At 42.7% G+C, this 13,254-nt stretch overlaps 2 protein-coding genes across 2 annotated transcripts; both read right to left on the reverse strand.

Moving 5' to 3' along the window:
* Window positions 1-8,112: 8,112 nt before the first annotated feature.
* LOC140021237 (uncharacterized) lies at window positions 8,113-9,255 on the reverse strand. The gene is made up of 2 exons (XM_072072002.1): window positions 8,622-9,255; window positions 8,113-8,144 (listed from the first exon to the last, which is right to left on the reverse strand). Exons 1-2 carry the CDS (start codon window positions 9,253-9,255, stop codon window positions 8,113-8,115), a joined length of 666 nt encoding a protein of 221 aa, XP_071928103.1.
* A 528-nt stretch (window positions 9,256-9,783) lies between these two features.
* Window positions 9,784-12,929, reverse strand: LOC113720231 (uncharacterized). The gene is made up of 5 exons (XM_072072003.1): window positions 12,682-12,929; window positions 12,005-12,618; window positions 11,260-11,788; window positions 10,310-10,827; window positions 9,784-10,199 (listed from the first exon to the last, which is right to left on the reverse strand). The coding sequence occupies exons 1-5, from the start codon at window positions 12,927-12,929 to the stop codon at window positions 9,784-9,786; spliced, it is 2,325 nt and encodes a 774-aa protein (XP_071928104.1).
* Between the last annotated feature and the right edge of the window lie 325 nt (window positions 12,930-13,254).

Here is a 13,254-nt window from a genome sequence, read left to right on the forward strand (position 1 = left end):
ATTGGTTATTTTGGTTAGGAATGCTTCCGAATTGGTTGTTGAGGCCTTCTGATGAAATGTATCCCTGTTTCTTAGCTTTCAGCTGGTTTTGGAATTTCTGGATTTGGACTTGGATAGCCTGATTTATGATGTTTCCGCTAGAATGCGTTCTGTCAATCTGTTTTTATGATTCTGGTGTAGTATCTTGCATTTTTGACCTGGTTACACTCGAAACTGGGTTGAGTGACCTTCTGTAATATTGTATCCCTATCTCATAGCTTCGAAACGGTGTATCTTTCACCTCCATCCGATAATCTTAGTGCCCTTGGTGCCATTACCGCAAAATGATGTCAAAACTATTTTTCTGGTTTTGAGCTTAACTTTCATTTCCGGACTTTTCCCTAGCTTGACCTGTACTTGTACTACTGGGAGCTTGCTGAATGGCTATTGAATGAACTTGTTGTTGTGTGTGTACCTTTGGGTTTGAATGAGAAAAATAATGAAGCCTTGATGGCTGGAAAAGTAAAGAAAGACAAGGGGAAGTGCTGTCCGAACTTTGAAAGGACTTGTTTGCATTGAGTTTGTGATCTACGACTTGGATTTGAGCAAGGAAATGATATATGATGGATGGTTTCTGAGCCGTGGAGGTGAGTGACCCCAAACTGTTTCCAAAGCTACTTATGAACTATTTCTTGCATTATTTACTCGACTGCATCTCATGCGTGCTTGCATGTGAATTCATGATATGATTTTGGCTTCAATGAGTTCTGAAAAAGTCTTGTGCTGTACACCAACGTCTCCACCCTGTTTATGGTTCATGTTCATGTTATCTGGAGCTCAAAAAGGGGCTCCCTCTCACTGTTAATGTTAAATGATCTATTTGAGCGTTGGGTGTTCAAGTGCAATGATTTCACTGGCTCACGAGAGCAATAAACGTACATTTGATCTTGGAATCATGACATCATGGAAATGCATTATTGTGAAATATATTCGGTGACTGCTTTTCCTGGTTACTCGCTGAGCTTCTAGCTCACCCCAAAAATATTTTATTCCCCTCCACAGGGCTCGAGGCGAAGGAAGGACTTGTAGTACTTATTCACGTGACTGGATGGCATATATCTTGTACAGTTTGGATTTGGAATCATTTTATGGATAGTTGGGAATTATTTCCGCTTCGCTTTTGATATGTAATTATTGGAGACGTGGATGTATATTTGAGATTTATATTGTAATTCATTTGAGGACTGTAGTGACTGACTGAGTCCCGGCGAGAGCTGGGCAGGCGGCCCACCGAACCCTTTGGTTCGCCTTAGGGGGAGGTGGGTGTGACAGCCCCACTTTCCCCTAAGGCGAACCAAAGGGGTTAGCGGACTGCCTGCCCAGCTCTCGCCAGGACTAACGGTGCAGCTTAGAACGGTCTATCGCGTTCCGGAACTTACAAACGCGCGTAAACGATTCAAAATGGCAAAATAACCCAAAATAAAAAAAAATGAAATTCGAAGTCGGCCATGAATAGTAACCGACCCGTCGGAACGCAACCAAATATCAAACAAACATTCACATCTTGAACGTTAGCAATTACAATCCAAAGTGACATACAAAAGTTTTCAAAAGTTAATATATACACGGTTTGCCAAATTGAAAGTGAAAACGGCCCTAAAGATACATTTAGGGTTTCTCTTCATATACAATACAAAAGAGATGTACATCTAGTTCATTCGGCAACCATCTATCAAGATTCATTCCAAAAAGAGTCATATTCCTATAAGGAAAACAAAAGGAACGGTGTGAGCTAATTGCCCAGTGAGATACTATCACTTACGCAACCAAGTGTATATAAGCATCAAGCTTTCCAATTGATAATAAGGGGGAGAGGCGCATTCATTGGTCCTCCTGGGACAAGTTGTGCTTTCCAATTGATGAAGGGGGGCTGGGTTTTCGGTCCTCCAAGGACATGGCCCGGGCTTTTGCGGTTAAACTTTGGTGGCATTTTAGGCTTGGAGAGTCGATTTGGGCTAAATTCATGCACGTCAAGTACATAAAAGGAGTCCATCCAGCGGAAGCATCGGTAGAGCGGGCAACAGGTACCTGGAGGCGTCTGGTGGCCATTCGTCATATGGCGGAGCAGAACATTAGGTGGTCTTTAGGGGAAGGCCGTGTGGATTTTTGGAAGGATAGGTGGGTTTTCCATGAGCCTTTAGAGACGGTGGTGGATCGTTCCCTGAAGCCTCATTTTCTTGTCTCGGAATTTATTACTAGGGATGGATGGGATGAAACGCGTCTGGCTCAGTAGGTTCCAGGGGTTGTCATACAGGCGATCAAAGATGTGCCTCATGATTTAGATCGAAAGGATATGATGGTTTGGGCGCCTTCCCCAACGGGAGGTTTCACGGTTAAGTCGGCTTGGGATGTGCTTCGGCAAAGAAGGCATCGATCGGTGGTTGATTCCCTACTCTGGCCTTCTATATTGCCGGCAAAAATGTCCTTTTTTGCATGGAGGCTGGTACGTAATTTCCTTCCTTTAGATGTGACTTTGCGTGGTCGGGGTTTGATTTTGCCCTCTCGGTGTGGGTGTTGCTACCTGGAGGAGGAGGCTCTGTTGCATGTCTTTTTGACTGGGCCGGTTGCTTCGGAAGTATGGCGGAGGGTGTCTGGCCGGTTTGGGTTTCAGTTGCGTAATTGTTCGCGTATGGCGTCGGTTTTTCTCTCTTGGCACATTACTGCACCTACATCAGCGAAGGATCACATCCGGGCGGTCTTGCCAATTATAGTATGCTGGTTCATTTGGTTGGCCAGGAATCAGGAGCGCTTTCAGGGCATGCGATGGGGGGTAGACAAAATACTTCGCGAGGTGGACTGTTTTTTGGATCAGCTTGGGAGGGCAGGGAAGTTTTGTCGTGCGCATTTTAAAGGGGATGCGGATTGTGACTTGCTAAAATTCATTAAGGCCTCTCCAAGGAGGAGGGTCCCGTGTGCGATTGCCTGGGCGAAACCTCCACTCGGGGTCTTTAAGCTTAACTCAGACGCCAGCGTGAATCGTGGTAGGGCCTCGGGTGGTGGTCTGCTGCGTGATAGTCAGGGAAGGTTGATATTTGCTTTTTACAAGGAATTTGGTGAGCAAGATGTATTGGAGGCAGAAAGTTTGGCCTTGCTGTTTGGTTTGCAGGTGTGTGCTCAACGGGGGATCTGTCCATCGTTGATTGAGGTGGATTCCAAAACTTTGGTCCAGCTGGTTGCATCGGGGGTAATTGCGAAGTGGCCTTTATGTAATGTTTTGCGGAAAATTAGAGACCTACTGGATGGGTTTTCGGCATCTATTTCACATGTTTTCAGGGTGGCTAATTCATCTGCGGATAGGCTAGCAGCTGTTGGGGCGGGTGGCACCCGGGTGTATGATCAGGTTCATCAACTTCCGCCGTTAGTTCGGGCTTCGATTAATCTTGACTCACGCGGAGTGCCGGGTCTGCGTTGGGTAATAGAAGAGGATTAGTGCTTCTTTGTTTTTCTGGTTCCAACTTTAAAAGTTAGGGGATGTATTTCCTCTCGAGGATTGGTAGTTCTTGTTTGAAATAATATTTGGGTGGCTTCCCCTCCCCGTATACGGGGTTTGCCAAAAAAAAAAAAAAAAAAAAAAAGCATCAAGCTTTCATTCAATATGGTAAAATAAGCAAAGGTACACGTCAAATATGGTGATAAAAGGATACAGATGGCTCTCAAGAGCCCTTTCCTCGTTTGCATTTCTTGATCGGACGTCATTGACTCTCCGTCAATGTTCAAAAGTAACCAACCGTAGACTCCACTTTACTCCCACTCCTTCCACCTAACATACCCCTACCGGGCCCGAAATCCAAACACTTGCACTTTGGTATTACTCGAGTATACCGGAATCGAGAGTCTCGCATACTACAAGATTCCATATAACTTTACCCAAGGTTCATTAATTGGCACGACCAAGCCCTCGCCGGCTCGATTCAATCAACTACCAATGGGGTTGAGCTCAATGATAACATTTGTAGTCGTTGGATACTCGTCCAATCAATTCACTTTCATTTCATTTCATGTAACATTCCAATAACATGACAACAATGATATAAGGCATATAAGTGAGAGTGATAAAGTACACTTTCACTTCAATCGAGTCACATTCAATTCACTTCAAGCAATTTACATTCAAAGCCATATAGTAACATACAAGTGAGTAGTACTCACCAAGCTAGCAAATGTGGTTTCATGCACTTCCGTCAAAAGAATGTTGTGCACCACCGTCACGTCCTAAAACATGCAAACAATTACAATGAGACTCGATAACGAGTCATAAACCAAGGCCAAACATGACCCCAATAGGGTTCCATAAGCATATACAAACATTAAAGGAAACCAGAAAATTCAGAAATGCAATTAGCTTTGGCCCTGAAAAAAATAGTTTTTGTCCTCATTTTGCGGTAATGGCACCAATTTCACTACGATTATCGGATTAGGGTGCAAGAGTCGAAGCTAAAAGACAGGGCTACAACATCACAGAAGGTCACTCAACCCAGTTTTGAGTACAAACAGGTCAAAAATGCAAGATACTACATCAAAAACGTAAAACAGATTCACCAAAATGCATTCTAGCGGAAACATCATAACTCAGGCTCTCCAAGTCCAAATCCAGAACTTCCAAAACCAACTGAAAGCTAAGAAACAGGGATAAATTTCATCATAAGGCCTCAACGACCAATTCGGAAGCAATTCCATCCAAAACAATCAATTACAGGCGCAGTTCTTACATTCGGGTAAAACCAGAACAGCAATAGTAATTTCAACTTATCTCATTCTACACTACTAGGATTGACCTGAAATTTTGTAGGCACCTCTAAAATGTCATTGCCTACAACTTTCATGTTTTAAACCAAGGCCAATTCGGCCTCTAACTAGGACCTAAAAATTCGGGCAGAATGCTCCCTCAAGAACCCTAATTTTCTGAAATTTCTTCCAAACCAGAAATTGGTTGCAATTAATCACTTTGTCCAGCTCCTAGGGTCATTATATACCATTTCTAATCATCATAGATAGCCACACAATCATGCTTATATTAAAACAGAAAAATCCCCAAAAATAATAAAACTTCATCATTTCAACCACAAATCAAGAAATAATCCATAAACTTGCATCTCATACTACCACTAAACATGATTTAAGTATCAATTAAAGGAGGAGGGTGGTTCTTCACAACTTACCTTAGAAACAAGAGAGAGAGAGCTATTGGTCACCTTAACTTTCCAAAAAACTTCACACAACAACTCACCAACACTTCCTTAAGTGGTTTTATGGAGCAAAATCAAGGTTGGATGGTTGGTTTTGGTGATTTGGAACAAGATTGAAGTGTTTTCTTCCTTGTGCTTGGAGTAAGAGAGAGAGAAAGAGAGCAAGAGAGGGCCGGCTGTGACGACCCCACCTCCCCCTAAGGCGTACCAGAGGGTTCGGCGGACCGCCTGCCCAGCTCTCGCCGGACTCACTCACTCGAATCACGTGCACACAACCATGAACTCTAAATAACGTTCCCAATTCAAGCTTATAATTTACATTGATAGAAATCAAGGTACAAAGTCTCGATATACTCAAACTAGTTCAAAACGTATACAGTCCAAGTACAAAAGGTTCCATTCGAGGAATAGCGCGAGTACAGGACCAAAATTCAAAACAAAGTCTAAAGTAACTAGACTACGCTAGCCTTTATACTTCTCACGCTTCGCTCGTACCCCTGTAAGGAAAACAAAACTAATAGGGTGAGCCGAATCTCAGTGAAGTTCCAAATATCAAATTGGCCAACAAAGCAAGGAATAACATAGTAATAGTGAAATAGCGAGCAAACAAGTCAAATCAGGGAAATAGTACTTCAACTAGCCAAGTAATATCAAGTTTGCAGTCATATATAAGGATACGGTAATCATATCTCGGCTCCATTCCAGCTTGATCAATGGGTAGTTGACGGAGTGTCAACTTTCAAGTAATAACAAGTCCAAAATAAAACTTCACTACACGCCAATCCCCATTCACCGATCAACCCCCTATTCCGGGCCCGCACGCCACACGAAACATTGGTGGTAATACTCGAGTATACCGGATCGCCGAGGAGATAACACTCCACTCGACTTAACTAGTGACCCAGGGTTCGTTATCTAATCGACCAGGCCCTTGCCGGCTCGACTCAATTAACTAGCCACAGGGTTTCTGGAATTCCAGGCAAGACATATCTCAAGTACATGTAAAGCAAGTCAAGTATAATTACTAGCAAGAACAAGTCATATTAGGGCAAGTGCGGTACACCCTTGCCCTATCATTCATTTTCATGTAATCACACAAGTCAAGTAAGGAACACATGTATCAAGTACAATCGGATATTTGGAAGCACTCACCAAAAGATAGTGCCTCAAGTATTCACGTTCAATTACACTCCAGGCTTGGAGTCCAGATCTGCGATAACAATTCAGTTTGAGAACTTTGAAACACGAGTAGGATTCGAAACTTAAACGTCCCGTTCATTAAGAATCGACCAATTGAAATTCATTTGAAAGACACTCGTGAAACACTTGCTCGCTTTTCAAATCGTAAGGTTTTGTAGCATAGATGCTTGGAAATAACACTTGAGTTGAAAGTGCAAGGAAATACAAGTTTACATTGGCCATTATGTCTTTTCCTCAAGGGTACAAGTTCGGCCAAGTCTTAACGTATAACCCTCGAAAAACAAAGTGGCAAAGGTCCTCGCTAGTTCAAGTGATAATCACTTAACCTTTACTCAAGTCGCTAATATAGTTTTCTAGTCCTCGAGTAAAAATTCGGGCAGCATGCCCTTTGTGTTTACCTAATTTTCCAGCCATTTAGGCTTCATTATTTTTCCTCAACCAAAACCCAACATCACACATATCAGAAATTCAAGTCAAAAGCCGTTCCATAGGCTCACAATATCATAAAAACAAGAATCACAATCATAACAAGTGCAGAAATTCAATTCAGCAAAAGACAGATTCGACGTATGGATGCGGAAATAACATATCCAAAGCTACGCTTATCGGATTGAGGCGTAACCTATTCCGTTTCGAAGCTTAGACACAGGGCTACAATGTTCATGAAGGTCACTTAGTCGAGTTCCTAATGTAACTTAGTCAAATCCTCAAATTACAGAACCAAAATCCAATTTGTCGGCTACTTAACCGTATTACACTGTAATGGACATATCTCAGGCAACAAAAGTCCAATTCAGGTGTTCTTAGAGGCATTTGAAAGCTAAGTCAGAATAATACAACGTTCATGTTTTGGCAAGAAGCTAAATCAGTACAGATCCTAGTAAAAAACGTGATAAACTGGACAAACTGATCACACGGACTGCTGGGGAAAAACTTAACACAGTAAGGGTATTTTGAACTTTTCACGACCTACGTTGATCCGATTGAGCTGAAATTTTGTAGGCACCTATAAAATACCATTCTATACAACTTTTGTTCTTTTACCTAAGGCCAATTCGGCCTCTAACATACAGATACAAAACCGGACAGAAAGGAAGAACAATTTTCCAGAATTCTGGAATTTCCAATTTTTCATGCAACCTTCCTCAATTTCTCACTCCAATCACTACCAAAACCTCTTGTATAAAATTAATTTCAACATATATACATCATACATCAAATTGGGCAGAAATTCCTCAAGCCCTAGTTCATCATATAAAAAGGGGAAAACTTCCAAAACATGATAACATCCATGATTCCACCACAAAATCAAGTTACTAAGCTTAATTTAACAAGATTGAAAGTAAAATTTAGAGAGATCATCTTCCTTACCTTGATTAGAGTTCACCAAGTGTAGCCCAAGCTTTCTCTTTCCAAAATCTCACCACAAATCACTAACTAAACACTCAAAGGTAAGTTTAATCGGTTTATTTCGTTTGATTCCTCACTTAGTAGTTGGATTCAAGAAGAAATGGAGTGTTTTCCCTTGGTGTTTTTCTTTCTTGCTCCTCTCGGCCAGCAGCAGCAAATGAAGAGGAAAATGCTGAATTTTTGGTGTTAAATGGAAAGACTAAGTCTTGGTCAAGAAGCCTTAAGGTGGCGACAAGTGTCGCCACCACCACCTTTCTTTTTTTCTCTTTCTTTCTTGCTATTTTCTAGCCTCAATTTCGGTAAACCTTGCTGAGAATGAAGAAGATAATTTGTGCAAAAGTCAATAAGCTTGTTTGGTAAGAAAAATGGTGGTCAAGTGGTGCGTTCAATCGGTAGTGCGCGGGACCCGCCGGTTCGCGCCGTTTTTTCTTAAAAACTCACGTACTAGGGTTTTTACTTCCCATTCACTAACCTTATATCATTGCCACTAGTCACATATTATTTCTCACTTAAAAGTCACTTTTAATCTCTAAATTTAATCCTCACTCTGTACCGAAAATTCATCCGGCGAAAAATCGCGAAAACCCTAATTTTGCTCCAAACTTGAAACCGAAGCGTAAAACCCTATTTTCTAGGTTTATTTACACTTAGTGTGAAATAATTGGGTAGTGGGCTTTGATAAATAATAATTTTCAAATAAAACGGTATTTTTGAGAAAAATACAAGAAATTTGCGAGTCCTCACACTCTCTCCCCCTTAAAAGAATTTCGACCTCGAAATTCATACCTTTGGTCGTGAACAGGTCGGGATATTTCTCTTGCATGTCCTTTTCTAACTCCCAAGTTGCTTCTTCCACTTCATGATGCTTCCATAGAACCTTTACTAAAGAAATCTGCTTGGTTCTCAGGTCATTCACCTTCCGATCCAGTATTTGAATAGGTCGTTCTTCATAGGTTAGGGACTCGTCAAGTTCAACATCTTCAGGTGGCAAAATGTGAGTTGGATCCGGATGATATTTCTTAAGCAAAGAAACATGGAAAACGTCATGGATCCTAGACAAACTAGCTGGTAGCTCAAGTCGATAAGCCACTTTTCCTATTCGCTGAAGTACATTGAAAGGTCCTATATATCGTGGTTGCAACTTTTTCCCTTTTCCTGCTCTGATCTTTCCTTTTAATGGTGTAATCCGAAGAAACACCTTATCCCCTATTTCAAACTCCAAGTCTTTTCTCCTATGATCGGCATAGCTTTTCTGACGGTTTTGGGCTGTTTGAAGCCTCTGGCGAATCACTTTTACTTTCTCATACGCTTCCTCAACCCATGGTATTGTGGTCGGATCTATAATTTTTCTCTCTCCTACTTCCTCCCAATGGATTGGAGATCGACATCTACGTCCATACAATGCTTCATATGGAGCCATTTGAATAGAGGAATGATAACTATTGTTATACGCGAACTCAACCAAAGTTAAGTATTGGCTCCAACTTCCTCTAAAATCCACAATACAGGCTCTCAGCATATCCTCAAGAGTTTGGATGGTTCTCTCAGATTGTCCATCAGTTTGCGGATGATACGCTGTACTATAGCTCAACTTAGTCCCTAAAGCCTCTTGTAATTTCTGCCAAAATCGGGATACAAACCTGGGGTTTCTATCCGATACAATACTCACTGGTACCCCATGTAGTCTTACTACCTCATCCATATAAAGTTTGGCAAGTTTCTCCAAAGGATATTTCATATTCACTGGCAGAAAATGTGCAGTCTTAGTTAATCTATCCACTATTACCCAAATTGCATCATGCCCCTTTTGTGTTCGTGGCAATCCTGACACAAAATCCATCGTTATGTTCTCCCATTTCCATTTAGGGATTTCTAAAGGCTGTAACAAACCTGACGGCTTTTGATGCTCAGCTTTTACTTGTTGGCACGTAAGACATTTTTGCACAAACTAGGCAATCTCCGCCTTCATATTCTCCCACCAATACAGACTTCTAAGATCTCGGTACATCTTATTATTCCCTGGGTGCACCGTATACCTAGAGCAATGTGATTCCTCCAAAATCTCCCTTTTCAATTCCTCATCCCTAGGTACCACGACACGAATTCGAAACTTTAAGATTCTATCAGGACTTAGATTGAAATTGGGTAACTCCCCTTTTTCCACCTTTTCTACCCACTTTTGTACCATTGGGTCCTTTACTTGGCCCTCTTTGATTCGTTCCATCAATGCCGACTTCACCTCAATATTTCCAAAAATAACCCTCTTCGGTTTCAAATGAGGTTTCCACTCACAGACATCCTCCAACAGGCTCCACTCTCTCACTAAGGAACTTGCTAGTTGAGTTTTCCGGCTTAAAGCATCTGCTACAACGTTGGCCTTTCCAGGATGGTAGTTAATTGTACAGTCATAATCCTCTAAGAACTCTACCCACCGACGTTGTCTTAGATTTAACTCTTTCTGAGAAAATAGATACTTAAGGCTCTTATGATCCGTAAAACCTCGAAAGTTACACCATAAAGATAATGTCGCCATTTCTTCAAAGCGAATACTACCGCTGCAAGCTCCAAATGATGGGTCGGATAATTCTGCTCATGAGGTTTTAATTTTCGAGATGCATAAGCAATCACATTCCTATTCTGCATCAACACACATCCTAGCCCTTCTTTCGATGCATCGGTATAAACCGTATAACTATCACTCCCACTGGGCAAAGCTAAAACTGGAGCCACAGTTAATTGTTTCTTAAGCTCTTGGAAACTACTTTCACACTTAACATCCCAAATATACTTTCCCTGTTTCTTAGTCAAGTTAGTCAAGGGTCCTGCAATTCTCGAGAAATTCTTTATAAATCTGCGGTAGTACCCTACTAAGCCTAGAAAACTTCGAACCTCTGTAGGATTTTCTGGCCGCTTCCATTTAGCCACAGCTTCCACCTTCGCCGGGTCTACAGCAAGGCCATCTTTTGAAATTATGTGACCTAGAAACGCCACACTTTCCAACCAAAATTCACACTTACTGAACTTAGCGAACAGTTGGTGCTCTCTTAGGGTTTGTAGTACTATCCGCAAATGTTGTTCATGCTCCTCCCTTGACCTTGAATACACTAAGATATCATCAATGAACACCACTACAAACCTATCCAAATAAGGTTTGAACACTCGATGCATCAGATCCATGAATGCCGCTGGGGCATTGGTTAAACCAAAAGGCATCACTGCGAACTCAAAATGCCCATATCGAGTGTTGAATGCCGTTTTTGGCACATCCTCCTTTCTAATTTTCAACTGATAGTACCCTTGTCGCAGATCCAACTTAGAAAACACTACAGCCCCTTGTAACTGATCAAACAACTCATCGATGTGGGGCAAAGGATATTTATTCTTAATGGTTACTGCATTCAATCCTCGGTAGTCAATGCACAACCTTAAACTCCCGTCCTTCTTCTTAACAAATAACACTGGAGCTCCCCACGGGGACTCGCTCTCATGAATAAACCCTCGTTCTAGCAAGTCCTGCAATTGCACCTTCAACTCCTTAAGCTCAGCAGGTGCCATACGATAAGGAGTTTTAGAGATGGGAGTGGTTCCGGGTACTAAATCAACCTTAAATTCAATCTCCCTTTCGGGCGGCAGAGACTCCAACTCTTCCGGAAATACATCCGAGAATTCACTGATTACTGGCATGTCTTCCAACTTAATCTTTTCTCCTGGAGTGTTAATTAGAAAAGCTAGGTAACCACGTGCCCCACAACTAAGCAATTTCCTAGCCCTTATACCCGAAATAAGTGCAGAAGAGGCTATCATACCCCTCACATCAAGCTTTAGAGTTGCCTCTCCCGGTATACAAAATTCAACCACTTTCATCTTACAATCTACCCGAGCATGATAATGGGCTAGCCAATCCATACCTAGGATAACATCGTACCCTTTAATGGCTAGACTAATGAGATCCACTACCAATTTTCGTTCACCAACCCAAATATCACAATTCTTATACACCTCATTTGCCAGCAAGATTTGATTACCCGTAGGTGTTCTTACCTCTAAGTCATAAGGTAACTTTTCAACTTTCAAATCAATTCCAAGCATAAATGCAGGATCAACAAAAGAGTGAGTAGCACCGGGGTCTATCAAAATTCTGGCTAACTGGTGAAAAACAGGGATCGTACCTTCTACCACCTCTGTTGGTCCAGGCACGGATTGTTGGTCCAGTGAATATACTCTAGCCGGAACCCTCGACCTAGCCCCTCCAGCATTGGTCGGCTTTGGGTTTGACCTGGCAGTCGACTGGGTATCACTGATCAACGGACAGTTGACTATCTGGTGCTCCGTACTTCCACACCTTAGGCACTTCCGAGCCTTTCTCCAACATTCATCTTCAGTATGGTTCGGTTTCCCACAATACCCACACGTCACTCGGGAAGTAGAGGTCTGACCACCCTGCGGAATTCCTGTACCTTGTCCTCTACCACCTTGACCTCCCCTCTGGGCACTTCCCCTCTGAGTACCTCCTCGCGGAGCGCCTCCCCTAGACGCACTCGAAAACCGTCCACCTCCAGCCCCATGACCAGACTTGGCAGGTGGTGCGTTTTGATCACTCCGCACAGACCCTTGGGCTCCACTAGATCCCCCTTTTCGTTTGGCGTGGAAATTCCTCACGTGTGTCCTAGCAGTTTCTATCCTTTGGGCCTTTTCCAAGACCTCCGTAAACGTATTGATCTGAGCTGCCGCTAAGGCTTCTTGTAATTCCACATTTAACCCTTGCACAAATCTCCGCACTTTCCTTGGTTCCGTAGCAATCAGCTCAGGGGCAAATTTTGACAATTTCGTAAACTGAGTCTCATACTCAGTTACACTCGTCATTCCTTGACGAAGTTTAATGAAATCGTCCTCTCGCTTCTCTTGGACGATAGAAGGAAGATATTTCTCGTTAAAATCTCGTACAAAATTTAGCCAAGTCCAAGCAGTTCCTTCTCTCTCCCATTTAGCCCTTACTACATTCCACCAGGCCCTAGCTGGCCCCTCAAACTGGAACACAACAAATTGAACCTGCCTCTCCTCTGTATAGTTCAGGGCAGTAAAAATATTTATCATGGCCTCCAGCCATTTCTCAGCCTCATACGGGTCTGGCCCTCCTAAGAATTTGGGTGGAGAGAACTTCTGGAATCTCTCCAAGGCTCTATCCTGCCCCAAATCGGGGTCCCTAGGTTGATTTACAGGGGCTTGACCCTGTTGCTCCACTAACCGAGCCAAAATTTTAGTCATCTGTTAGATGGCAGTGGCCACCTGATCTCCCCCGGCAGTCTGGGTTTCAGGTTGCTGCTCCACCGCTGCCTCCCTCTCCTCTCTCGATTCTGGCACCATTTCCTGTGCTTGTTCACCCTCACGACCTCGCCTAGAACCGCGTTCTCGGTTAGCT

Source organism: Coffea arabica, chromosome 11e, assembly GCF_036785885.1.
Source record: "Coffea arabica cultivar ET-39 chromosome 11e, Coffea Arabica ET-39 HiFi, whole genome shotgun sequence".
Taxonomy (NCBI): Eukaryota; Viridiplantae; Streptophyta; class Magnoliopsida; order Gentianales; family Rubiaceae; genus Coffea; species Coffea arabica.

What these genes read in the sequence shown, in the direction of transcription:
- LOC113720231 (XM_072072003.1), bottom strand. Translation starts at nt 12,929, where the DNA reads ATGATAAATATTTTTACTGCCCTGAACTATACAGAGGAGAGGCAGGTT. An exon ending in ACCAACAGAGGTGGTAGAAG is followed by an intron (nt 11,789 to 12,004) that starts GTACGATCCCTG and finishes GAAAATTGGTAG; the next exon opens with TGGATCTCATTAGTCTAGCC. An exon ending in ACGGATCATAAGAGCCTTAA is followed by an intron (nt 10,200 to 10,309) that starts GTATCTATTTTC and finishes CCAACGTTGTAG; the next exon opens with CAGATGCTTTAAGCCGGAAA.
- LOC140021237 (XM_072072002.1), bottom strand. Translation starts at nt 9,255, where the DNA reads ATGGCTCCATATGAAGCATTGTATGGACGTAGATGTCGATCTCCAATC. An exon ending in CGACCTGTTCACGACCAAAG is followed by an intron (nt 8,145 to 8,621) that starts GTATGAATTTCG and finishes CTTCATTCTCAG; the next exon opens with CAAGGTTTACCGAAATTGAG.